This window comes from Liolophura sinensis, chromosome 4, assembly GCF_032854445.1.
Source record: "Liolophura sinensis isolate JHLJ2023 chromosome 4, CUHK_Ljap_v2, whole genome shotgun sequence".
Taxonomy (NCBI): domain Eukaryota; kingdom Metazoa; phylum Mollusca; class Polyplacophora; order Chitonida; family Chitonidae; genus Liolophura; species Liolophura sinensis.
Window position 1 is genome coordinate 12,421,042 of NC_088298.1, and position 27,868 is coordinate 12,448,909.

General features: G+C 39.8%; 1 protein-coding gene across 1 annotated transcript in view; it reads left to right on the forward strand.

Moving 5' to 3' along the window:
- The window catches only part of LOC135464703 (serine/threonine-protein kinase ULK4-like), a 50,605-nt gene extending 29,581 nt beyond the window's left edge, over nt 1-21,024 (forward strand). The window contains 15 exon segments of the mRNA XM_064742206.1: nt 2,103-2,285; nt 2,644-2,771; nt 3,351-3,487; nt 4,445-4,566; nt 5,351-5,459; nt 8,424-8,570; nt 9,753-9,948; nt 12,331-12,472; nt 13,005-13,110; nt 14,041-14,201; nt 14,738-14,845; nt 15,679-15,786; nt 16,978-17,052; nt 17,252-17,340; nt 18,558-21,024. Of these exon segments, the coding sequence (XP_064598276.1) occupies nt 2,103-2,285; nt 2,644-2,771; nt 3,351-3,487; nt 4,445-4,566; nt 5,351-5,459; nt 8,424-8,570; nt 9,753-9,948; nt 12,331-12,472; nt 13,005-13,110; nt 14,041-14,201; nt 14,738-14,845; nt 15,679-15,786; nt 16,978-17,052; nt 17,252-17,340; nt 18,558-18,621 (1,875 nt within the window). The 3' untranslated portion in view covers nt 18,622-21,024.
- The last annotated feature ends 6,844 nt before the right edge of the window (nt 21,025-27,868 follow it).

The window sequence follows — 27,868 nt, forward strand, 5'->3', positions numbered from 1 at the left end:
TGTCTTGTAACAAATCTTACCTGTAATTGACCATGATTTACATAAGTAAATGAGGTTTGATACCAGAGTCTGTCAGACCCATTGACTGCACTTCTATACCTGTAGTTAAACCATGATCTATGTTAAAGATTAAGATTTGACCCCAGAGAGCGTCTGAGTGACGGCATTTTCTGTAAGTTATTACAGATCTTGCCATTGTGACATTTGAAGTGACACAAGATCCAAGAAAGAAGTGTGTCTCGAGGGGACACTCTCAACTTGTCAATCCCAAATCCAAAGTGACCTATAGGTAAATCCCCTGCCCTTTAAAGTAGGCCCCAAGCAAAGGAAGGGAGGAGGTATCCATCCAGGGCAGCCACCCAAGCCCTACCACACAAGCTGAGGAGTAAACATGACCAACTGAGTGAACGCATGTCCCCTTATAGGGAAAGCATGCAAACCCACCTGTACACTCCAAACTCATGGGAACAACCGAGTGAGCGCATGTCCCCTCATAAGGAAAGCATGCACACCCACCTGTACATTCCAAACTCATGTGAACAACTGAGTGACTGGATGTCCCCTCATAAGGAAAGCGTGCAAACCCACCTGTACACTCCAAACTCATGTGAACAACCGATTGAATGCATGTCCCCTCATAAAGAAATCATGCAAACCCACCTGTACACTCAAAACCCATTTGAATAACCAAGTGAATGCATGTCCCCTCATAAGGAAATCATGCAAACCGACCTGTACACTCCAAACTCGTGTGAACATCTGAGTGACCGCATGTCCCCTCATAAGTAAAGCATGCAAACCCACCTGTACACTCCAAACTCATATAAACATCTGAGTGAACACGTGTCCCCTCATAAGGAAAGCATGCAAACCCACTTGTACACTCCAAACTCATGGGAACAACCGAGTGAGTGCATGTCCCCTCATAAGGAAAGCGTGCAAACCCACCTATACACTCCAAACTCAAGCGAACACCCGAGTGAACACATGTCCCCTCATAAGGAAATCGTGCAAACCCACCTGTACACTCCAAACTCATTTGAACAACCGAGTGAATGCATGTCCCCTCATAAGGAAAGCATGCAAACCCACCTGTACACTCCAAACTCATGTGAACAACCGAGTGAACGCATGTCCCCTCGTAAGGAAATCATGCAAACCCACTTGTACACTCCAAACTCATCTGAACAACCAAGTGAACGCATGTCCCCTCATAAGGAAATCATGCAAACCCACCTGTACTCTCCAAACTCATTTGAACAACCGTGTGACCGCATGTCCCCTCGTAAGGAAAGCATGCAAACCCACCTGTACACTCCAAGCTCATGTGAACAACCAAGTGAATGCATGTCCCCTCATAAGGAAAGCATGCAAACCCACCTGTACACTCCAAACTCATGTGAACAGCAAGGGAAACAAAACGGTGTTAGAAGTAAACTCATGTGCTCCAATTGCATGTTTTAAAGCCACACAGGACAGCATGTAAAAACATAGCCATGCAGTACTAGAATGAATTACATATATCTCTATTACAGTTCACAGAAAATCACAGACACAGCCCATAATAGTTTCCTGAGGTTCCAGAATGAGCAAGGGTTTAAAACACAAAAGTAGTGTTAATTCAAAAAATTTTCAAAAGTTTGAATATTACCTACTGCTGATGATGGCATACTTAGTAACATGAGGAAATGATCTTGTTCAGATTAATTTTACAACTTGTATTTTGCAAGTATTTTTGTAAGATTTTGTAAATCTTTCATATTAAATATCACTTTTTTGTTGGGGTCATTCATATGTGGTATGCAGATTCTGAGTTCTGCCAAGGGTAAGAGGAGAGACAGAGAGAATCTCCCATCCCATTGTACTTGATTTCATATCCAGTTAGGACAGCCCATCTTTGTGTGTGTAATATAAGTACTGCATAATTTCCTGGACATAGTCTAAAACCACGACATAATGGGATTTACTGTTTATTATAAACTTGCACATATTTTTTGTCATTTTTTTCAAAATTCCCTGAAATCATGGCATGTATAGGTGATTTTAATGTTAACACATGTATGTGCATGTATATCTGAATCTACTTCATTTGCTTTGTGAAGGCATTGTGTCGCATAACGCGTCACTTGCCACAAGTGTTCCAGAGCGTCCTTGACACAGTGGGATTACCCACAATGCTCTGCTCCCTGTCCAGCGGAAGTACTCGTGTTCAGCAGGCATTAATAACGATGTTCGGGGCCCTCATTGGATCAGCCAATCATCTTACTCGTCTCCTACACAATAAGGTGGGTGCTTTCGCAACTTTTGCTTTCTCTGGGTTTATGATCAGTGTTGTTAAATTCTAGAAATACAATGCAATGTTCAATGGTCTATCAAGTCATCCACCTCCTTCTTTAGTTACAGGGCTGTTGACCGAAATTTCTAGACAGATAGCATGTAGGTGTCTGACTTTAAGGTCGCTCAAATGATCCTGAGCTTTCTATACTAAATTCTGTGATGTGTCCAGAAAGTGTACCCTTATAGTGATAACACGGTTAATACAACAAAATGTCAAGTTTCTGATTACAGCTGTATATTGACCGTTGCTTTTTTTCTGAATTTGTTGGAAATTCATGTTTGTATTATGTCTTTTTGATTTTTCAGGATTTTCTTCTCAAGGTGATGCGACTGTTAGAGAGCCCGTCCAATATCATCCGCGCAAAGGCCTTTATAGTGCTGTATGAGGTAATCCACAGCAGCCAGGAGATGTTGTTAGCAAGCTGTCAATCAAGGTTAGGCATCCTGTTTGATGGGACGGTTAGACTGTCAGATGTCAATCAAGACGAAACGCTTATTTTATGTGACTGTTTTTAAATTAAATGTACAATGTATGAATGGAGAAAATATACAATATTTGTAAGTTAGAACTTTACAGACAGAAGCTTTTATATTCTGTGACAGTTGTACATTTAAAACAGATTGTGTTCAAGTGAAAACATCTATTTAGAGTGTTAATACGGCCAAAGGTTTTGCTTGCCGTGTCTTGAACAAATATTGTTGGGTGAACATGTATACATGCAACTGGAAAGGCAGGAAAGTCATTTTTCAAAGAATTTCTTCCATTGTAGGACTTAATTGATATCTAAAATCAACAGAGACAAAAAGTAGTGCTTATCTCCTGATGGAAGCAGATAGCTGTTGAGTTATTAACTTGTATGCCGCTTAACTTTGACAACCCCAGAAACAGATTGAGTTTGTATGTCCAAAGTGTATGTCATAAAGGCTTAAATATCATCCCTGATTAGAGTTGGGTTCTGCGACATAGATCATGTGCTGCAGGTCGTGAAGCGTTATTTTTCACCTATCTGCAGGTTAGTGATGTATGTGGAAAGGGACTGCAGAAGACAAGCTCCAGCCAAGGGAGATAACCAAGAGGCTTGGACGTACCTGACAAAGTGCTTAGAGTTGATAGTGACCCATATTGTCAACGTGGTGCCAGAAATCTGCAGTATGTGTCCTGGGCCCAGTTGTTCAAAAGTGTATTAGCTAAAACCGGTGTCATATTATATATATATGATTTAACGCAACCCAGCAACCAATACAGTGTTATGCCGCTTGTACACAGGCCAAATGCATCAGCAGTAGGTTTAGTTCATATGTAATATTCTGTTACCCAGTCAGTTTTGAGGCGAGTACAAAACTGAAGAGTCTGACTTGGCTTAAAGTTAAATTTGGTGTTAAGTTTTAAGACAGTTTTGAAAAACTGGATCCTGATTTCAGGGATCCCAGACTGTGGTTTTGTGATCCTATCAGTCTTGCTTACATTGTAACTATATCCACATAACGCCCTTTGTAATCACACAGTTAACGAAGTGTGTAGTGTGAACCTTGACATTTACGCCGTGTTGACGCAATGCAACTTGTTGAATTCAACTAGCCAAATGAAAACCATTAATTCATATAATTTGTGGCTTAGGAAATTGGGCAGTCCTATTTTTATTTGACAAATAAGTCCGCTTTCAGTTAGTTGATTTGACAAGTTTCCATGTATCATGTCAACGGGCGCCTCCGTGGTTGAGTTGGTTAGCTCATGCTGGCTTCCTCTCCAGCCGCAAGTGGGAAGGTCTGTGAGCAACCTGCAGATGGTCGTGGATTTCCCCCGGGCTCTGCCTGGTTTCAACCCACCATAATGCTGGCCGCTGTCGTATAAGTGAAATATTCTTTAATACGGCGTAAAACACCAATCAAATAAATAAATAAACAGTATCATGTCAACATTTAGGAAAGTTTGTGAATGCTCTGCAACAAAGTGCAAGAGGCGATTAAGAATTATTCCTACAGAACTGGTATTTGTTTATCTTTTTCTCTGCCATGGCTGTGGTGTCCATACACATTAACACCTCTCAATATATCATGCCTCTGTATCTGTGTGCTAATCAGGGATTAATTTTTTTTTCATTATTAGAAGACATCTTGACATCATTAGAAGCTGTACATGGGAGAAAGCATCCATCCGCATACCAAGGGAAGCAACTCAAGTCGGCTTTGCCACAAATGTCCATCCTCCTCCATCTCATCACAAGTCAGGTATGGATTAACTTTGAAATGATCATCATAGAAAAAAATGTAGTTAGTACTGTTTATATTGTTAAAATGACAATTTCCTTGATTTTTGATGTTCTGTTAGGTTTTCGTTAACTGCTTCGAATTTTGTTTGATCTGGATAATATTCTGTGAACATATTCATATCGTGGTTCTGCCAGATTAGGTGTGAAAATCAACTTGCTCCATGCACACATTCTTTATGTTTATTTATTTTGTGGTTATTTATTACCATGCACCATCCTTTGACAAATTACAGATGAACTTGTGATATGTCCAGATATGCACACCAAATTGCCAGTAGGTGGAAATGAACATCAAACTGTGATACTGGCCACGTGAGCGTCACCAACAGCTTATTGTCCCCAAGCCCCCCCACAGGCTGTGAGAGTGGGGATAAATTCTGTAGAGTTTTCCATATTTAGTGTGAGAATGTGCTGCATTCGGGTCTTTCCTTGGTTTTATTTTGAAAAATTATCATTTTAATATATTTTTTTTTTTTGTTGAATTACACAAAAATATGTAGAATGACACAGGAGAAAAAACAAGACTGCTGTCATTGCACGTCGTGACACTGACATGTATGTATGTCGACAAACTCAAATTGGAAATCACTTGACACAATGTAGACAGGCGTGGAAATTGTCCCTCTGTAACAAGGCATAACAGATTGCTAAAGCCGACATGGCATGATGGGAACTACAATGTACGTAATATAAACTATGCTGCACGATCAGCACTATATGGAAAATTTTTGTTTTTGTGACAGATATTCCGTCCAAGAATTGTCACGGAGGTATTTATGGTGAATTTGTCAGAACTTCTGGCTCATGTCAAGTCCATGGAACTGAGAGAAACTAGCATAGAGGGAGCCACTGGTAAGTGGCAAGATTTATGCCTCACCAGGAGCAGCAGTTGACTGTATTTTCCAAACTGTATTTTCTGAATTTTGACTTTCCTTTTAATACTCTCGAAGACTTCATTTTATTTCATTTTACATGTGATGGGAAGGTCTGTCAGCAACCTGCATATGGTTGTGGGGTTCCCCCAGGCTCTGCCCAGTTTCTACCCACCATAATTGCTGGCCGCTGTCATGTAAGTGAAATATTCTTGAGTAGGGAGTAAAACACCAATCAAATAAATAAATAAATCATTTTACATGTATGTTTTTTTCATATCTACTCAAAATTTATTTGACCGGTGTTTTAATCTGTACTCAAGAATATTTCCCTTATACCATGATGGCTAGCATTGTGGGAGTTACCTACAAGCATCTGCAGTCAAAAAAAAACAAAAAACAGAAATTATAAATAAAGACTTGGCGCCACTTGCTCAAAACTTGGTCACATTTCTCATAACTTTTTTAGTAAAAGATGTTGAGGTTATAGTGCCATAAGGAAACATCATTTAGTAAAAGATGTTGAGGTTATAGTGCCATAAGGGGACATCATTTACAAGAAAAGTTACAGGAAAATTCAATGTTTTGTGAAAGTGGCCCCTGTAAAATGGAGAAGATGCATGTATCTTGTTCACAGTTTTTGAGGAGAAGTATAAATGTATTTTATTTTCTTTCACAGCAAAAATCTGTGGTATGAACATAGTGTTGCCTCGCTTATTGCTTGTAGTATGTCCTCTTTGACTAACACTTCTGCACACTTGTACACTGTAAAAGTATAACCCTGCCCTGTTCAGGCATGGAATTAGAACATATTCTCCAGTCATGTCTGTTTTTCTTTAGTTTAATAACCTCATAATCCAAATTTAGAATGGCCTAAATTGATGAAAGACCTGCTTCAATGTACCGTACAAGTAACTTGTATTGCTTGCAAATAAATCCGAGCATGTGTTGTGGATTCAACAGGTTGCTGCAAGGAAACAATACCGTTTAAAGAGATAGTCGCCTGCAGTTTTGTAGGTTTCATTTGAAAATAAGCAGGGATGGTCTGACATATCTAAATTTTGGCCTGCTTTTGACAGTCAGCTGGCTCCACTGCCATTTTGTACCCTGTTGTTCTCTGCTTAAAATTGCAGTGTTGAATGGAATTGGCTTGTGGGTCTGCCTAGTGCTTGCTCTGAGAACATGGCTTAGATGTAGATACATGTACGTGGTGATCAGGTTTTATTTGTGTTAAAATGTGAAATGATTTCAGAGAGATTTAATTCATTTTCATTGCAAATAATGAGGTGGTGTGTAATTCCAAATTTTCTTGCATGTTGTTGCCAATTCTGTCAAGAAGTCTAATCCAGTTATTTCCAAGACAATATCATTATAAAATTTGTCTAGACAAAAATACAAGTAGACATTAAACAGTGAAGCTAAGCAGAAGGACAGTTTGACGTAGCCTGTACTTTGTAATGTAAATACTGTATAGGTTATAATGCTGTAGGGGCCTCCGTGGCTCAGTAGGTTAGTGCGCTAGCGCAGCGTAATGACCCAGGAGTCTCTCACCAATGCGGTCACTGTGAGTTCAAGTCCAGCTCATGCTGGCTTCCTCTCCGGCCATACGTGGGACGGTCTGCAGCAACCTGCAGATGGTCGCAGGTTTCCCCCGGGCTCTGCCCGGTTTCCACCCACCGTAATGCTGGCCCCCATCGTATAAGTGAAATATGCTTGAGTACGGCGTAAAACACCAATCAAATAAATAAATAAATAAATAAATAAATAATGTCAATTAACCATTTAGTATAGTTGTTTTTTGTTGTGAACAATCAATCAGACTCTCCTTCAGAGTCAGAAGTTTACTTACAATGAAGCCGTTAATAATAGTGTTCTTGCTCATTAGAAATAGTATCTACGTGTAAATTACTGTAGATATTAACTTACTTAAACATGGAATTGACAATTGTAATTATGGTCTGAGGTTATGGGTGTACTACTACAATTGTACGGCTAACTTGAATATTTCTGGAATGGGTTGTGTCCATGCTGTTAGGATGCTTTTGCTGTTAAGTCTTTCATTCAGTATGACACATGAGGTGCGTGTCCAATCCTGGCACTAAACAGGATGTTTGTAGGCGCCCTTTTCTTCACTGTTTGTAGAGCCTTGGTGGCAATAAGCAGTTAAATATGTTATAAAATTATGACACTATAGGCTGAAAAGAGCACATTTTTTTCTATCTGGTGGTGCCTGCTGCATAATTTTGCGATTTTTCCTCGCCATACATGTAAAGCCTGAAAACTTCAAAGCTGGCATAAATCGCAGAGTTCATCGTGTCCTCCATCTTTAACACCCTGTAATTTATGCTGGGGGCTTGTTGCCTCTCAGCCAATGAGAGCCGTTAAAACTGCTGGCTTGTTCATGTAAACTCGGAACCCACGCCCAACATTCTGGTTTCTTGATCGTCAAGCGGAAAACGAACTGTACTGTTCGCTTCCTTCTGAGAAGAAAAGTTCTACCGGAAATGTACGAACTGCACTTTGGTGGTTTCTGACGGCAATTCTCTTCCTAACACAGAAGACTTCAGGACTAGTTCTTAGGCAAAATGGAGTCGCCCACAGCAGATTTTGGTGCTGACTTTATTTATTATTTATCAACTTGAGATACATTTTAGATTTTTTTTATGACGTGCACCTGCAAGAAAATGCATACTCTTTTCAATGGTATTTGTTTACTATTTAAATTTTCTGCTCCTTTAAATGTGGTTGTTTGCACAATTTAAATTTTGTTGAAATGCAGGTGAAAAGATCTTGAGTATGGCAGTGAAATTCAGTCAAATAAATAATAAGACACATCTAATATTATTAAGTATGTGTATTTAGAGATATGTGCGTTAAATGGTTCTGAAATATGAGGTGACCTCCATGTGAATTGATAACTCAAACATTTTTCTTCTTGATCCAGGCCCAGCTAAGGTGGCAGAGTTCATCAGTGCTGTCCTGTCAGTGCTGGAGGGCATTTCCCAGCACCCTTCACTGCTTGTCAAGCATGATCAGGTTGTCATAGAAACCATTCTACCCACTGTAGCAGAATTGGTTGGCAGCCAAAATGGTAAGCTGTGCTTAAAAAGAACTTTAGTCTACAGCTATAATGTGACGTCAGATATGAGACACCTCTAACCCTGCTCTCCTGTCATATAAGTGAAACATTTTTGAGTATGGTGGAAAACACCAATCAGGTAAATGAATAAATCTAACCCTGACACCCCCCCCCCCCTTCACAAAAAAAAAAATCATAAAGTATTACTTGTGTTTTATAAAAAGCTAAGCACCTGCCTTTAAAGGCAAAGAAAAGAAATAAAGTATATATCAGATAAAATGCTGTTAAACAATGTCCAGCAAAATTGTTCAAATTTTTTTATTAAAATTTTCCATCCAGGTAAAATGCATTCAAGACATCAGATTCTACAGTGGTCTGTAGGGACCCATTGGTACCAATGAGGGTATCATATTTTTTGTTTGACAAAGTTTGCTTCAGGGTTCATTCAGCAAATGCCTTCATAGATCTACAAATTCATGTATATATAAGTGAATAATGAATTTAGCAGTGTTTGTGCTGATGTGTTGTTTGAGTGATATGACACAAGGTAATTTGTGTCCAACATTAGGCGCCCTCACACTCTGGTCTGGTGTTGGAGTCAAGACATTTTTCACCAAAAAATTGAAAGATTGAAGTTAAAATTGAAATAACACAACGAATCGTTGTAAAATTTAGCCAATATTTTTACTGTATAATTGTATGAAGCCCTTTTTCACTATCCTAAAAATACATGTACATTATCAAATATCAGTGATATTGATCCAGATCTTTATTTTACATGTAAATTCACGTGAGGTCTGCCTGACGTGACATGACACGTACAGCCTGGTATATTATTATTTCATCTTATCTGTCAAATGTCAATGATGAATTTGCCAAAGTTTTAGTTTGGAGGATTCTGTAGTTGTATATGTATTTGTTACTATAACTTGAAACCAGTTATCTGTCTCTTTAGGTAATTCCTCAAACCCTGATTATTCCTGTTTTAAGTTTGATCATTCTAGGAAGTGAACTTGAGTCTTCTTTCCAAAAACTTCAGAAACCATTTTCTTACGATGTTTCATGACAGTGGCCTTTGCTTTTTACTATCATAATAAGCATCACTCTCCTTATATGGTAAAAATTAAAATGATATGAACCAATTAGGTGTTGACATTTGGGTAGAGTATTGTTATTGCTGTGTGTTGTTGCCAGCTGACACTAGAGCGACAGCACTGCGCCTGTTCTCTGAGATGGCTCTAGTTTACCTTAGTCGTGAGCGCTACACCAATGCTGAGGATCAGCGCTACAACATCAATGCTGAGGATCAGCACTACAACATCAATGCTGAAGATCAGCGCTACAACATCAGCCAGCTCCACACTACCATCAGCAAACATCTCTTCCCACAGTAAGTCTCCTAATACCACAAACAGGCCAAATTTACATGTATTGGTACTGTTTATAAAGTGAAGTCATTTAAATAAGAAAATGATTGAAATTGTTTCATATTTGTTCTTATGAGATTATGTATGTATATAAGGTGCCTTCATTATGTAGATTGTTTCCTGTGTTAACTTGAGATTGCTCCATTACCCAAATATATGTAGGGAAACTACACTGGACGCGATAGATTTATTGGTGTCTGTCTGCCAACAACCTGTGGATGGTCGTGGGTTTCCCCCGGGCTCTGCCCGGTTTCCTCAAACCACAGTGCTCGTCACTATCATATAAGTGAAATCGTATTCTTAAGTACGGCATAAAACACCAATCAAATTAATAAATAAATAAATTATTCGTGTCTGTTGCTATGCTCAAGAATTTTCACTCACTGTATCTCAGAATGTACCAAAAGGTTCAACAAAAATGCTGAACGTCAGTTGAAATTCGGTATATTAGGGCAGTCTGGCTTATATTGGCAGAACATCCAGACCTTTGGCTTGTTTGACTTAATACCTTTGATCAACATTGATGAGGCACAAATTCATAAACCATGTAAATATTGGTAATAGATTTCTGTTTTGGTCAGGCCACAATGTACACATGCATTCCAAATCCGTGATTTTCAACCCACCTCTTCCTCCTGTACATTTATCCTGTGTAATACACATTCTCCCTTACTTCCCTTGTGAGTGCATATACTTTGTGACCAGCCCCTTTTGAATCATTATGCCACTCACTGGCTTACCTGTTAAAGGTCTGGGTCGCTGAGATTTTTGTGCCTTTTATGAGGGAGGTGACATTTTCAGTTCCAGCTCTTGCTGGTTCTGCTACTGGATTTTGTGAGATAGAACATTTGTCTGGTATTTTGTAATGTCCATGGTTCTGCTATTGGATTTTATGAGATAGAACATTTGTCTGGTACTTTGTAATGTCCGTGGTTCTGCTACTGGATTTTGTGAGATAGAACATTTGTCTGGTACTTTGTAATGTCCATGGTTCTGCTACTGGATTTTGTGAGCTGGAACATTTGTCTGGTACTTTGTAATGTCCATGGTTCTGCTACTGGATTTTGTAAGATAGAACATTTGTGTGGTACTTTGCAATGTCCATGGTTCTGCTACTGGATTTTGTGAGCTGGAACATTTGTCTGGTATTTTGTAATGTCCATGGTTCTGCTACTGGATTTGGTGAGATAGAACATTTGTGTGGTACTTTGTAATGTCCATGGTTCTGCTACTGGATTTTGTGAGATAGAACATTTGTCTGGTATTTTGTAATGTCCATGGTTCTGCTACTGGATTTGGTGAGATAGAACATTTGTCTGGTACTTTGTAATGTCCCTGGTTCTGCTACTTGATTCTGTGAGATAGAACATTTGTCTGGTACTTTGTAATGTCCATGGTTCTGCTACTTGATTCTGTGAGATAGAACATTTGTCTGGTACTTTGTAATGTCCATGGTTCTGCTGCTGGATTTTATGAGATAGAACATTTGTCTGGTACTGTACAGTGTCCATGGTTCTGCTACTGGACTTTGTGAGATAGCACATTTGTCTGGTACTTTGTAATGTCCATGGTTCTGCTACTGGCTTTTGTGAGCTAGAACATTTGTCTGGTACTTTGTAATTTCCATGGTTCTGCTACTGGATTTTGTGGGCTGGAACATTTGTCTGGTACTTTGTAATGTCCATGGTTCTGCTACTGGATTTTGTGAGATAAAACATTTGTCTGGTACTTTGTAATGTCCATTGTTCTGCTGTTGGATTTTGTGAGATAGAACATTTGTCTGGTACTTTGTAATGACCATGGTTCTGCTACTGTATTTTGTGAGATGGAACATTTGTGTGGTACTTTGCAATGTCCCTGGTTCTGCTACTGGATTTTGTGAGCTAGAACATTTGTCTGGTACTTTGTAATTTCCATGGTTCTGCTACTGGATTTTGTGAGCTGGAACATTTGTCTGGTACTTTGTAATGTCCATGGTTCTGCTACTGGATTTTGTGAGCTGGAACATTTGTCTGGTACTTTGTAATGTCCATTGTTCTGCTGTTGGATTTTGTGAGATAGAACATTTGTGTGGTACTTTGTAATGACCATGGTTCTGCTACTGTATTTTGTGAGCTGGAACATTTGTGTGGTACTTTGCAATGTCCCTGGTTCTGCTACTGGATTTTGTGAGCTAGAACATTTTGTCTGGTACTTTGTAATGTCCCTGGTTCTGCTGTAGCCTCCACTCATGTACATGTACCTGACATCCGTTATGACATGTACAAGTAAGTTATTATAAAAATTTCTTGATATATGGCATTAAACACCAACCAAATAAATAAATTGTCACTATTTGTTTACAGATACGAGCAGATCTTGCTGGACCGCGACCCACTGCCCAGCTATGGCCTAAAGCTTCTGATCTCTCTGCTGGAGGAAAACCCAAGCTTTGTGAAGGAGTTTGAACACTTAGGCCTTGTGCCAGTGCTATTCAAAATATTGGAGGTAAACCAAATCTAAATCATTAAAGAATAACACCTGGTTAACACGTATTTCAGTCAAAAGCACAATGTTCAGAATCTTGAAAAGCATCATAATCTTATTATTGTAAAGTCATTTCACTGGATATGATGTAAAATAAAAAGAGCACATGGTCAGTGCAAATCAAGGTTACCATCTTTTAAAATTTTCATCCAATCAAATGCGTTTTTATCAGATTGTGCAGCCTAGGCTGTGACCTAGACATTACCCATTCACCTTTTTAAGGGACAGCTGATAACATTGACCTTGTATCTAAGACATCTTTTTGAAACTGTTTACATATCTCCCTCATTAATGAGGGTGACTGACCATGACATCACACTGGTTTTAGCCTGCTCTTGATTAAGTCTCACTGAACTTATATTCTGTTTAAAAAAAATCAATATTCAGTGTTAGTTTAAAATACTTTGACTAGCCACTCGGCCAGCCATTAGGACAGTATGGTATATATAAGACAGTGAGTATCTGTACTCAGGCTTCCATTCTCCATCTGTAGGATCATCAGAACAATCCGTTTAGCAACACAATGCAGAGCATCCTGGGAATCATCAACTGTCTGGTGGGACATCGTGATACAGACATGGAGGAGTTGTACAGTCAAGGTGAGCCATGTTGACCTGGCCACCTTGCCCTTTTATGATAGAGTAACTCAAGTTTTATGCAGTGTTCTGTGACTTCAGATTTTGAAGAAATGCTCCATGTTGACTAAAAAAAAAAAAAAAAAAAAAAAAAAATGATCAACTGAAACAGGTTACTGAACTTTATAAGAATTTTGGTGAAACTGGGGCCTTCTCCTCATGTGATTTTACCTTTCAGCCACTTTGATATGCATGTGTATAACTGTTGCAGTGTACATTTTTGCACAGAGATTATGAAGTCAGACCTCTCAATGCTACACAAACCTGCAGTAATTCTGCACCTTTTTCCGTGCAATGCAGTGGCTGTAAATGAAGTCGCCATTTTATTTGCGTGTAAATTTGGGACTGTATGTGAAATGTGTTTTTGTTTATAGTTAAAGTTAAAGGGATACAGAGTCAATGCTGATTGGCTGAAATTGGAGGTTTTCATGAGTTAAGTCTTGTTCATGCTTGAATAAATGTACTATGCCTAAAATTCAGCCTAGGCAAAGCATAGCCTGGACTTGCCTATCTCTCACACCAGCCAATCAGAATGAATTTCATAACCGTTTAGGTAGTAAAATGATGCTGCATTCATTATGCACAGTGAAATCATTTCGTGTGTGTGTTGAATGAATACCATAGCTCTCATTGCTTTGGGGCTTTGATCACAGTAAACAGTCTACACTTGTTGCTCGGGTCTTCTGCTTTGCACAATGTAATATTCATTAAAGCCCACAAGTCTTCCACCAGTCTCCCATGTATACATGTAGGAAGCCATCATCTGTGACTTGCCTGAGGACGGGTTTTATGCATTCATGCATAAAATTGACCATAATCAAACAAGTGAAAATTTCTTGAGTTTGGTATGAAACAGCAATCAAACAAATCAATAAATTGTACTTGTATATGCAGGATTGCTGGACCAGTACGTGGTGATATTCTATGAGGTGTATGGGGAGTGGCAGTCTGGGGAGGGGGAAGGCAAGCCTGTGGGGCCAGTCCTACAACTCTTACTTGAAATGCTCACCAGCCTGTTCAAACATGTCTCAGATGTTGTCAGGAAAGCTCTACAGGTGAGTGACTACCTTAGCTTCTGACACATACAACCTTTGAGTGTTATCAACTCCATATTCATGCCAACTAGAAGGCACTCCGAGAATGTTAACCTCGGGCGCTAAAGCCCCGCCACCCTCTGCCACATGCATTCCAAAAAGAGACAGTTCTCTGCTAGGTTCTACAGATATTACATGGGGATAATAAAAATGCGACTGAGTTCCAAGTGGCAATGGTAAAGAATTTTTTTTTTCAAAAATTCAGGATATAATGGATTGGTTCTTTGTTTAGAGTTCCTACCAGTACATGTATGTCATATGAACAGGTGTATAATGCTGTGTGGAAAATAGTTCATGTTGTCGAACGATGATCTCGTTTTAAAGAAGAAAAAAAAACTCATCAGACAAACCACTAGAAACTGTCCATGTATATAAATATGTCTTTCTTTTTTAAAACTTTTCGAACAGATTGATTGTATTTAGGTATTGGAATATGTGTGTTCACATACACATGGATATATGTGTATTCTCTAGACTTGTGCATTGTTTCTGCACAGGCCAAAAGGACAGGTGGCACCTCCAGCACGAGGGAGGCCGAACAGGCTGAAGCCATGTTGTTGAAGAATAAATCACTGACAGACTTGATGGGACCTTTGACACATCTGGTGAGATACTGTAACTCGTATGTCAGTGTCGCTCTTGTTACTTATGGCTCATAGTCGGGTCTTTGTTGGGAGCTGATTGAAACATGACTGTGGTATCATCATGGATATTTGTCTTTTAGGAGGATAATAAAGTGCCCTAGGCCCCAGCTTCTGCCTCCAGTTTTGTGCTGAAACTTAAACACATGTATATGCCAGTAATGAAGACCACATGTTTAGTCACATATTTTAAACATTAGGCCATTAAATCAAAGTAAACACACTTATGAAAATCTTGGGGAAATAATGAGGTGTGCCATGGGTTTTCATTATGTGTGGAGAAAACTGGTTAGAGTCGCACAGAAGTTAGGCAGGTACTTGACAAACCTCCTGATGCCCGACATTCCGATGCCTGACTTCTTTGGTTGAGTGCCTGTTGGAGCCACCCCAACCCCCCACTATATCTATATACATGAGATAACAGTTGTCATATGTGTATAGACATGACAGATTTGTAGGGGACAGAATCTAGCGTTTAATCACATTTGCCCCACAAGTAATGATGGAAATTATCTGAAAACTATTTGCTTAATGAAATGGAGTTTAATGCCATACCTATAGGATGCAAGTCAGGCATCTAGTCAGTGGTTGGAGGAAACTGGTGCCTGTAGTAAACCACTGACCATCACCATATAACTGATAAGTCTCTCGATCTGACTTATAGTCACAGTCAAATCATAGAGAAAAGTGGCTCATTTGAAGTAATACATAGCAGTGCTGCATGTAAGTAAATTATTGCACATTTGGGATCATTCTGTTTACATTTATGCATACATGATATGTACTCTATGTTACAGCTGTGTCATGAAGATGGGGAGATGCAGGATCTGGCCACAAAGTGCCTCTCCCTGATGGTGCAGCTGTTTGGAGGAGAGAACAGGGAAGCCCTCTCTGCAGAGAATATGGTCAGTTGGACTATTGCCAACCTGGCCTTAAGCCATATTCATGGTGTTGGTAATCTAGGGCCTGTTCTACAAAGCAGTCGCAAATTGCAGGCTTTCCATGGCAACATACAGTGAAGAGATAGGTCACCCATGGTAAATAGGCTTGGAGTAGCACTGTGACAGCTTTGTAAAACGGGCCCCAGGTTGATGAGGTTGTTCCCACCCCTACTCACCACACACCGCCCTCACTCACCACACACCACTCTCACTCACCACCCTCACTCACCACACACCACCCTCACCATGCACCACCCTCACTCACCACATTCCACCCTCACTCACCATCCTCACTCACCACACACCATCCTCACCAGGCACAACCCTCACTCACCAGGCACAACCCTCACTCACCATGCTCCACCTTCACTCAACATGCACCACCTTCACTCACCATGCACCACCCTCACTCACCATGCACCACTCACCATGCACCACCCTCACTCACCACGTACCACCCTCACCATGCACCACCCGCACTCACCACCCACCACACAACACCCTCACTCACCACACACCACCCCACACACCACACACCACCCTCGCTTACCACACACCACCTTCACTCACCACACACCACCCTCACTCACCACACACCACCCTCACTCACCATGCACCACGGTCACCATGCACCACCCCCACTCACTCACCACACACCACCCTCACTCACCAGGCACCACCCTCACTCACCACACACCGCCCTCACTCACCAGGCACCACCCTCACCATGCACCACTTTCACTCATCACGCACCACCCTTACTCACCATGCACCACCCTCACCATGCACCACCCTCACTCACCACCCATCTGTACCCTTTCTCTGAACATCTTGTTCAACCTGTAAACCTTACATTTGCGTTTCTGCTTGTGTCGTTTGACAGAAGACAGCACTTGACGAGTGATGCGACATCATGTTTCCTCTTTCTCTAATATGGAACGTCTCGTAAAATTAAAAGTTGATTTTACATGTAACAAAGCACGTCGTAGGAAAAAGTCCCCTCTTCATAAATAACTTAAGTTATATTATTTGTTGTCTTTTCTTTTATGTTGAGACGTTTTAAGGACATCTGGTCACAGTGTATATGTATTTGATGTACTTGTGTTATAGTTGTGTTGTTTTAATTAATTTAAAAGTGTGTTTTGTGTGTTGCAGATGTGTTACAGCAGGGCACTACAGACAGCTGACAGCAAGAAACAGAAGATATTATTGCGGATTATTAAGCGATTGGTTAGTGCTTGGCTTACCATGTACCTATGCATATTACTGCTAAAAAAAACATGTTATCAATACTATTCATTTGTGTTGTTTTCTGGTGTTTTCATGTAGGCCTAAAATTTAAAGGCCTAGGTCTTAAATTGTTGCTCAAGCACAACACATTCAGTTGTGGGTGAGTGAGAATTGATGATTGTAACCCTTTCATTTGCAGATTTCTACAGAAATGGTTCATGCTGATTCTGTCAAACAAAATGGGGAATACTTGGTGCAAGCTGTTGAATCACTGGCACATACGGCAAGGTATGTGTATGGTGTGGCCAGATGGTCTGATCTTGGTCATTTGTGCAGTTGTAATTAATACAAAGGAGTGTATCCAGCTGGTGCTTGTTCCAGGATTGAATCTTTGATTACGTATGTATAGTAAATCACATAGAATTCCATGGAATTTTTCGCAGCTAGCCAGTGTATCACTGTATAAAGTTGGTCAACATTTGGTGTGAAAACAATCACATTTAATGCTGTGAACAAAGATTGCATTTGCTGGAAATCACGTGAATATTTCTGGAGTGTTTCCACAAACTCCACAGGGAGCCTTGTCACACGAGAGAATAGAATATGTCAGATTTTTAGTGCATCAGAAGAGGATATATAGCTGGGGATTGACGGTGTAGGAAAATCACAGGTGTCACTGCAAGGGTCGTGGGAACACCGTAACAGATGCGTGAAGTAATCGCATGAAGTAACACAAACACAATTACAAGTCCATGTGGAACACAGTCTAACTTCTCTTGATTTTTCACCAACTAATCACCTAAAATAGAAAGTAAAACAAACTTGGTAATAATATCAACTGGTGTGAACATTTTCAAAAACAATTTCCTTCAATGAAACAATGAAAACAAATGAACAAATAAAGCAAGAAATACAGTAGAGTGAGTAACAAAGATGTCAAAGGGAGACCTTCAGCCCCTGGTTCAGACATGACAAAACCAGGTGCCATTTGCATGTTTATTGAGAAACAGGACTTTGTGCTAACTGTGTCAGATATTGTCTGTTTTTAGTAAAATTTTGTAGATAGATTTATCTTGTGGATCTTTAGCCAGAGTTCAAAGATCCGATTGTTTCATGCAAAAGTTTTGCATATTTAGCCTGGAATAGACATATTCTGACCCCTTCTTAAAAACGTGGGGCATATGGCGATAACGGGTCATTCCTGAAAACCAATCAAAGGAGAATCTTAAAAATCACAGGTTAGACAGTGAGTATGTGAGACGCTTGAGGCTGGGTCAGGTTTACTGTAGTTTTACTGCAATTTGCTCATACATGTATCTTGAAAACTAATCAAAGGATATTTATGAAACTGACAGATTACTTTGAGTATGTGAGATATTTCTGGTTGGTGCATATCTCTTTGGTCTCTCTGTCATATACAATCAAAATTCACTCCGCAGAATATACACGTGTACAATATGCTGTATGATCAGATATTTCTTTTTCTTTCTTTTTTTTTTTCCCAGCTCCCATGCCGATATTGCAGTTTCCACCTTAGCAGCAGAGATTCTTAAACTTACATCTGAGTGAAACTGGGTATCAAGATGTAACGGAAGGATTGGATTAATGTCCTAAATTTGCAGAGGAATTTTAACATAAAACCCGAGTGCACCATGCATTTGAACAAGATGTAGTCTAGTTCATTACTGCTTTATAGCATTTTATATTGTTTCAAGACAGATCAGCTGTGTTTGCTGATGTATGTCCACAGAAGATAATGATGTCAAACATGAAAAGCATTGCATATTTATGACTAGGGATTGTCCTACCCAGCAGCTTGCAAGCCTGGGTATAGATTGTGATGATCTGAAATGTGATAGGTGGTTCAATTTGGAATGTCTCGGATTAATTCCATTTGGTAGGCCATGAGTCTCAGTTGTAGGAGCACTGCTGTCATCTTTTCAGCTAAATGGTTTTAACTTCAGTTCATGTATTCATGTGCATGCACAACATAATTATCAAGGAAGGATAGTTTGTGTTTTGGTGTTCAAAGTTTGAGCTACTTCAGTGTTGTAATACACACTTTTGTACATGTGTTTAAAAAAGATTTGTATAACTGTACGGGGCTTCCGTGGCTCAGTCGGTTAGCGCGCTAGCGCAGCGTAATGACCCAGGAGCTTCTCACCAATGCGGTTGCTGTGAGTTCAAGTCCAGCTCATGCTGGCTTCCTCTGTGGCTGTAAGTGGGAAGGTCTGGCATCAACATGCAGATGATCGTGGGTTTCCTCCAGGCTCTCCCCAGTTTCCTCCCACCATAATGCTGGCCGCCGTTGTATAAGTGAAATATTCTTGAGTACGGCGTAAAACACCAAATACAGAAAAAAATAAATATAACTCTAAATATCGTAATATGTAAAACTAGATGCTAAGCATGCAGTGTACAAGACTCCCATATACATTTCAGGGCCTTCTGTCATGTCTGTGATAATGGGAAATAAGAGAAATTTATTGCATATTTAAGTGGTGGAAAAAGCCAACTTTTCACGCAACATACATGAAGTTGCAGTTTCACATTCCATCCCCGATTCCCAAGCATTTTTGACCACTTCGCAAAATTTTTGATTACTCTGTCCACCAATCTCCAAGCATTTGCAGCCACTGTACTCTATTTCTGAACACTGTGTCCACCAACCCCCAAGCATTTGTGACCACTGTATACAATTTCTGAACACTTTGTCCACCAACTCCCAAGCATTTGTGACCACTGTACGCAATTTCTGAACACTGTGTCCACCAACTCCCAAGCATTTGTGACCACTGTATACAATTTCTGAACAGTCTGTCCACCAACTCCCAAACATTTGTGATCACTGTACACATTTTCTGAACACGCTGTCCATTAACTCCCAACCATTTGTAGCCGCTGTGCAAAATTTTGGATCATTCCTTTGCAGATCCTAACCATTTGTTGCCGCTCCATGTATATTATTGCTGACCATTCCATCAAAATGGCACAAATATTTGAGGTCACTGCAAACATTAAAATCCCCTCATATGCAGGAGACCTCTAAAACAGGTTCCACATACCTGCAGAATGAATATATATTTAAACTTTATGCAGTGGCCCAGGGGACTATGTTCCTTTCTATGTATACATGCAGCTTAATGTGTATCAGACTGTCTATCCATCATTTTATATGTTTTAGTAGTGCTATTGATGCTTTTGAAGCTGTTGGGTTTAGTTCAGTTTTTTTTTTTTTTTTGTCCAGATATTTTTCAATTATCTGTTTCCTTGATTTTGGCTCAGTGTTCAGTTTAAAAACAATAGTTACTTTTTAAATTCAAATATGTGGTTTAGTTATGTACATGGACACATACACATTTGGATGAGTCACCTTATTGTCCTTTTTATGTTACTCAGTCTTAAAATTTTTTCTGAGGAAACAGGTTTCCATTAATATTGTACAGAGCTAATTGGTCGTTGCATTTGTGGTTTCTTGATCAGATCGAGTCATACATTAAACCGTTAAACTGAGTTGTCGCTGGTAGGCTGATGTGAGATAAACATGTTCAGGCTAAGTTAAAGAGGAGTTTTCGTTATGGTACATTTATTCATGTGTGACCAATGCTGCCAGCGTTATACCAGTTTCCACCACTCAGTGTCAATTCTGTATCCTTTCAACAATACATATATTTGTACTGGTGGAATGACTACCAGGCCGTAACTTCATATTACATAACTTCAGTCAGATTCAAGTCAGTAGGGCAAAATTCTATATTCTAAACGTGTGTAACATTAGCAAGTGCTGTGTTGTATTTTAAGCAAATGAAAGAAGACACTTTTTCATTTCTGCAGAATTTATCGTCAAAGAAAAGCAGAAATCTGCTGTATAAAAGAAAAAATTATCAATCTGGGTAGCCCCCCAGATGCAAGCTGCATACAAGTATTATTTATTTATTTTTTCAGAACTATGTATTTTTTGGTTTGTAAACCAGCACTATGTAAGTATATTACATACAAAAAATTCAAACGAATTGTCATGTTATATATAGATTAGATCCTGATTCCCCCCCCCCCCCCCCCCACTCAAATCATCATCATTGATTGGCATTGATTGGCATCATCATAGATGGTGGTGCTTACTCAATATTTCACTCATATGAAAGTCGTCAATTTCATGGCTAAAGAAAAGTGAATCGAGAACATTAACTGACAGACATATGTGAAGCACAGGTTTTGACACACACAACAATCTAAATATGTTCCCCATGTTGGTGGAAGACAAGAAGAACTTCATGCAAGATTACTTTTACTGCAGCACAACGGGTGTCGAAAGCACCAAGGAGTGTGCAGGCCAAGGTTCATCTCAGGGACGGAGATGGTACCAACTATTTATCAGGTGAATCAGACATCCTCGAGCGTAAGAATGAGTGCTTGGGGTTTAACATCGTACTTAACAAATTTTCAGTCATGAGTACTTGGGGTTTAACGTCGTACTTAACAATTTTTCAGTCATATGACGACAAAGGAATCCTTAGAGTATATGTAACGTGCCTCCTTGTTGCAGGACGGATTTCCACCGCTCTTTTATCTAGTGCTGCTTCTCTGAGACGCCTTACCGAAGGCTAGTCAGCCGCGCCGCCCGAGCCATTATACTGATACGGGTTATCCAGTCGTTGCACTATCCCCTTCATGGTGAACGCCAAACGAGGAAGTTACATCTTCTTCTTTTAAAGTCTTGGATGTTACTCGACCCAGAATTGACAATGGATCTACCGCCTCCATAAGTCGAGCGTAAGAGCCACTACACGTCAACGGACGATTAAAGGAAATTAGGACCGTTTCATTTCTCCAGGATAAACACGCCTACAATATACTTCAGACTCATTTACTTGCACTCACACGCATCCATTATAACCAAAGACCAGCTCAATTTGCAGGATACACGGTTACGACAGGTGTATGCGGTTTGAAACGGTGGCAAATGTGTCTGACGTAACATTATGATCAACAGCCTTGTTAAGTTTGTTCTTTAGCAATCGGTGAGTTAACTCCTAAACTGGGACACGAAAACGCAGCCATGGGTAAGCCATCAGGGTTTTCAGAAGGAAATCAGAGTGGTAGTTGTTCATCGGCTTACTGAGAGGAAACCAAGGATAGTTGCAGATGAGGCTTTCCTAGAGCAGGTTCTCAAAAGTAAATAACGTGTAGCTGTCCATCAAGTTTGTTCAACCCAAAGCAAGGTAGTTGTGCATCAAGCAAAAGTAAATTTGTAAATTTGACTTATCAGTTCTTAAATCCAATAAAACGGAGTGGTTGTTGATTGATATTCTCAAAAGTAATCCACCAATATAGTTGTCACCATCTCCCTTAAGCAAACCGAGAGTAAATTTTTTTACTAAAGCTTTTTCATGTGGAAGTCATAAAGTCGACGGGTTCCATTTTCGGCAGAAAGAGTTCACGTATTTTGCTTGACTGTTATTGAGAAGAGATACTGTATGAATAGTAGATTACAGCCCACAGAGGAGCACAAAACGTAGACCAGTGAGCACACGGTAAACTGCTTCTGTAGGCTTTGCATTTGTCATCGAAAGGGACAATCCGGACTCACATTGATGAAACACGGTTCAAAGGCGGATTGTAAGCCACGTATCGCTATTTCGTCTTGGAACACTCACGTATGTCTTGTAACGTCAAATGGTTCACCAGTGTCGTTGTCTTTGATTTCCTATACGATCCATTATATCATATTCCATAAGTAGTAGGCACTGTGCCCGACGTTTTTTCTTTATGAACGTCAAAGTTGTGCCAACACATTTACGTAACCAAACAGCTATCTTAACCTGCATGCGGATGATCGAGGCCGGGTTTCTCCCTGTCTGTCTGGTTTCCTTCTGCCATAACGCTGCCCCATCGTATAAGTGATATAGGTGAACTCTTGAGTACAGCGTAATTTAGAACCAATCAAATAAATGAATTAAGAGCATCATACTTTGTGCTCCATGGACACACGCTCTGTGTTTATTGAACTGTTCAGGCAATCTGGAACAGATGCCGTATCCAGTGGTTCATTAACATTATATCTCTTCTTCCCTAGCTCAACACTGCTGTGTATCATTGATAAACTAAACATCTTATAATGGTTCAACTTTCTTTTCTGCTTTTTGCTTTTCATGGTGTACAATACAGCTACACGACAAACCTTGTTATGAAAGTGTGCGCTAGGATAATAATTTTCTAACTTCAGGGGCGTTTCGTCCGATTATGAACACCAGCGCGGAATTTGGTTAAAACAGATCTATGATTGTTAACTAGTGGTATCTGAGATCGCATAAACATTACTGGATTGAATGTGCAACGAGGGTATATCGTGGACATGTTGTACAAGGGTCTCAATCATTCAGTCGCGCATAATTTATCTAGTTATTTCTGTTGGTGTTTTCACGTCGTACTCACGAGTATTTCCCTTATTCGACTGCGGCCAGCATTATGATGGGAGAAAACCGGGCACAACCCGGGGAAACCCTCGACCACCAGCAGGTTGCTGGCAGAAAAAGCAAGGATGAGCAGGTGCAGCGATCTCATCATTTGCTGACAGGCTCCTGAGTGACTGTGCTGCTCTAGCAGACTAACATAATGGAGAACAAAGAAAAGAAGATTTGTCTATAAACAACTGCAATGTTGAATCTGGTTTTTGACAGTGCTCTTTATGCCAGACATGTTCAATATGAGTCTCAGATAAGTTTTTTACTTGAGAGGTTTTAACTTGAGACACCATTTGCCACCTTTACAGTGATTACCTCCTTTTACTTAATCTACATGTATACATAAAACTACATCCTTCTGCTTGACTCATATACAGCAGTCATGACACTACATCCTTCTGCTTGATCAATATACAAGTCATGACACTACATCCTTCTGCTTGATCCATATACAAGTCATGACACTACATCCTTCTGCTTGATCCATATACAAGTCATGACACTACATCCTTCTGCTTGATCAATATACAAGTCATGACACTACATCCTTCTGTTTGATCAATATATAACAGTCATAACACTACAACCTTCTGCTTGATCCATATACAAGTCATGACACTACATCCTTCTGCTTGATCCATATATAACAGTCATGACATTACATCCTTCTGCTTGATCCATATACAAGTCATGACACTACATCCTTCTACTTGATCCATATACAACAGTCATGACACTACAACCTTCTGCTTGATCCATATACAACAGTCATGACACTACATCCTTCTGCTTGATCCATATACAACAGTCATGACACTATAACCTTCTACTTGATCCATATATAACAGTCATGACACTATAACCTTCTGCTTGATCCATATACAACAGTCATGACACTACAACCTTCTGTTTGATCCATATATAACAGTCATGACATTACATCCTAGTTGATCCATATACAACAGTCATGACACTACATCCTTCTGCTTGATCCGTATACAACATTCATGACACTACATCCTTCTACTTAATGCATACACAACAGTCATGACACTGCATCCTTCTGCTTGATCCATATACAAGTCATGGCACTACAACCTTCTGCCTGATCCATATATAACAGTCATGACATTACATCCTACTTGATCCATATACAACAGTCATGACACTACAGCCTTCTACTTGATCCGTATACAACAGTCACGACACTACATCCTTCTACTTAATACATACACAACAGTCATGACACTGCATCCTTTTGCGTGATCCATATACAACAGTCATGACACTGCATCCTTCTGCTTGATCCATATACAAGTCTAGACATTACAACCTTCTACTTGATCCATATACAACAGTCATGACACTACATCCTTCTACTTGATCCATATACAAGTTATCACACTGCATCCTTCTACTTGATCCATATACAACAGTACATCCTTCAACTTGATCCATATGCAACAGCGAATCCTTCAACTTGATCCATATACAACAGTATATCATTCTGCTTGATCCATATACAACAGTACATCCTTCTATTTTTCCATATACAACAGTAAATCCTTCTACTTGATCCAAATACAACAGTATATCCTTCTTCTTGAACTATATACATCAATACGTCCTTCTGCTTGATCCATATACAACAGTACATCCTTCTACATGATCCATATACAATAATGCTTCCTTCTACTTGATCCATATACAACAGTATATCCTTCTTCTTGAACTATATACATCAATACGTCCTTCTGCTTGATCCATATACAACAGTACATCCTTCTACATGATCCATATACAATAATGCTTCCTTCTACTTGATCCATATACAACAGTATATCCTTCTACTTGATCCATATACAACAGTACATCCTTCTACTTGATCCATAGACAACAGCTGTGTCAGAGCTCTGGATATGAAACAGAAATTTAGTACGAGGCAATAATGGGAAAAGTTTGATTGATACTCGATTAACCTCTCGGAACATCTATATTAAGTGAAGTGGAATGGATACCCAAAGTCTGACAATAAGTCGTTACGACAAGTTCTCCACACATCTGAGCCACATAGATTAGACGGAAACGACGAAACAGACTCAACGACGATACATTTATTGGTTCCCAGGACAACACGCAAAGAGAAACACCACATGGTGCCATTTACGATAAGATGGATTGTGGTTGGAAACTTCGATCGACCATCTATATCATATGGCAAGACGTGGACGATCATCACGTCCTTGTGTCTGTGTGCATATCAGCATCGAAAATAATCGTCAAAAAAAAAAACTGTTCAGTAAATTTCTGTAGTAGACTAATAGGCCTATATGTTCACTCAAGAGTTTTTAGCTCTTGATAACACAGACAACAACCCCAGCTCCGCGTGTGCTCCCAGTTTCAAAGGTTGGGAACTCACTGCTCCATCACCTCAACAGATGTTTCATATAGTACGACCATCCGCAGATCGGCTTGCTGCACGGCACACCTCCCCACGTACGCCCGGCGAGAGGAAACCAGCATATGAGCTGAGCTTGAATTCGTGCAGTGACCGCACTGGTGATAGGCTCCTGGGCCTATGTATTACCCGAATGGTAGTGATGGTGGTATATATGGGTCAATGTTTGGTCATGTTGAAGATTTCAAAGAAGCAAAGATTTTTTTTTTTCAACTTCACATTTAACGGGTTATTTTGGTTATATGATCAACGTATAGCATTGAACTAGATGATTTTAATAGTTTACACAAATTATTTATTAATTTTAGCGCTTTTTCAGCGCTACTAATTAGCATAAAATGTCATCTCTGTCACGAAATGGGTACACATGTGCCGGTCGTCTGAAAACCAAACATCTTTGCTATATGTTTTACAGATCTTTGCAATTTTATGCTTAGTTTCACCGTGAAGCTTGAACATCAAATCTGGTTCCAAAATCTAATTAAAAGACAAAAAGTAAAAATCTAGCGATATGTTCTGTTGCAAAATGACAACAAGCTCGAAAATAATCCACCTCACTGCCGACTGTCACTCCAGAAATGTGCAATGGTCAGCCTTATGTTTAATTTTCAAAAGCTTGCTGATATGTCCATCTGAAAAACGTTAGATGTTTCCTTGTTTTGCAGAATTCCCCCGGGCTCTGCCCATTTCCACCCACAATAATGCTGGCCGCCGTCGTATAAGTGAAATATTCTTTAGTACGGCGTAAATAAAACACCAATCAAATAAATAAATTATTTGCAGAACATAGTTGTTATATCAAGGAAAACCTGTCGCGTGACGCAGGCGACATGCTGTGACGGAGATGACAAGCTGTGACGTAGATGACAGACTGTGACGTAGATGACAGACTGACGTAGATGACAGTTAATAACAAAAGGCAAAGTCTCAGCAGTTGTTTGAGTGAGTGAATGAGTGCTTGGGGTTTAAAGTCGTACTTAACAATTTTTCAGTCATATGACGACGAAGGAATGTTTGAACAGACTTTAATGACTTGGAATGAAACTAAGTAGAAACAAGGATGGTGGCATGTACTTCACTTACAGATGTGCGTGGATCTTAAATGTACATGTACCTGAAAACTAAACAAAAAAGGCATTGGTAATATATCGCTGTTATATGTTAGACAATAAAAATAGCATGTCAGATGAAAAGCCGTACTATATTTATTTATTTATTTATTTATTTTTCGATTGGTGTTTCACGCTGTACTCAAGAATATTTCACTTATACGACGGCGGCCAGCATTATGGTGGGAGGAAACCGAGCAGAGCCTGCAGGTTGCTAAAGATCTTCCCACCGCATCTTCGAGAGTATTAAAAGGAAAGTCAAAATACGTCCTGAGAGGAAGCCAGCATGAGCTGGACTTGAACTCACAGCGACAGTATTGGTGAGAGACTCCTGGGTCATTACACTGCGCTAGCGCGCTAAGCGACTGAGCCACGGAGGCCCCGCCGTACTATAGATGTGCTCTTTATAACCTCATCAGCAAATATAAGCTCAAGTGAAGAGTCAAAAAGAAGAAATGGTTTATGGTTATGTTTTTTTTTTTTTTTGAGTGGGGAAGGAGGGGGTGTCTGGAATCGAAGAGATCCAGTGAGGTCAAATGAGGTCATTTCTGAGGTGTATTTCCAGTGTACTGCCGCAGTGTGATCTAGCACCCCCGTTGGGCTTTCTCCTATTGGGTGTGTAAACTCCCCTAGGGCATCGTTATTGTAAAATACGGGTCAAATTATATTTTTTACAAGAAAGTTTTAGTGTTGTCTGTTCGCACTCTTTAGCTGTATGCACGATACAAATAGTCACATTTCCAGTATTTCCACCAGGCTATGATTTTAAAAAAAAGGTTTGTTGC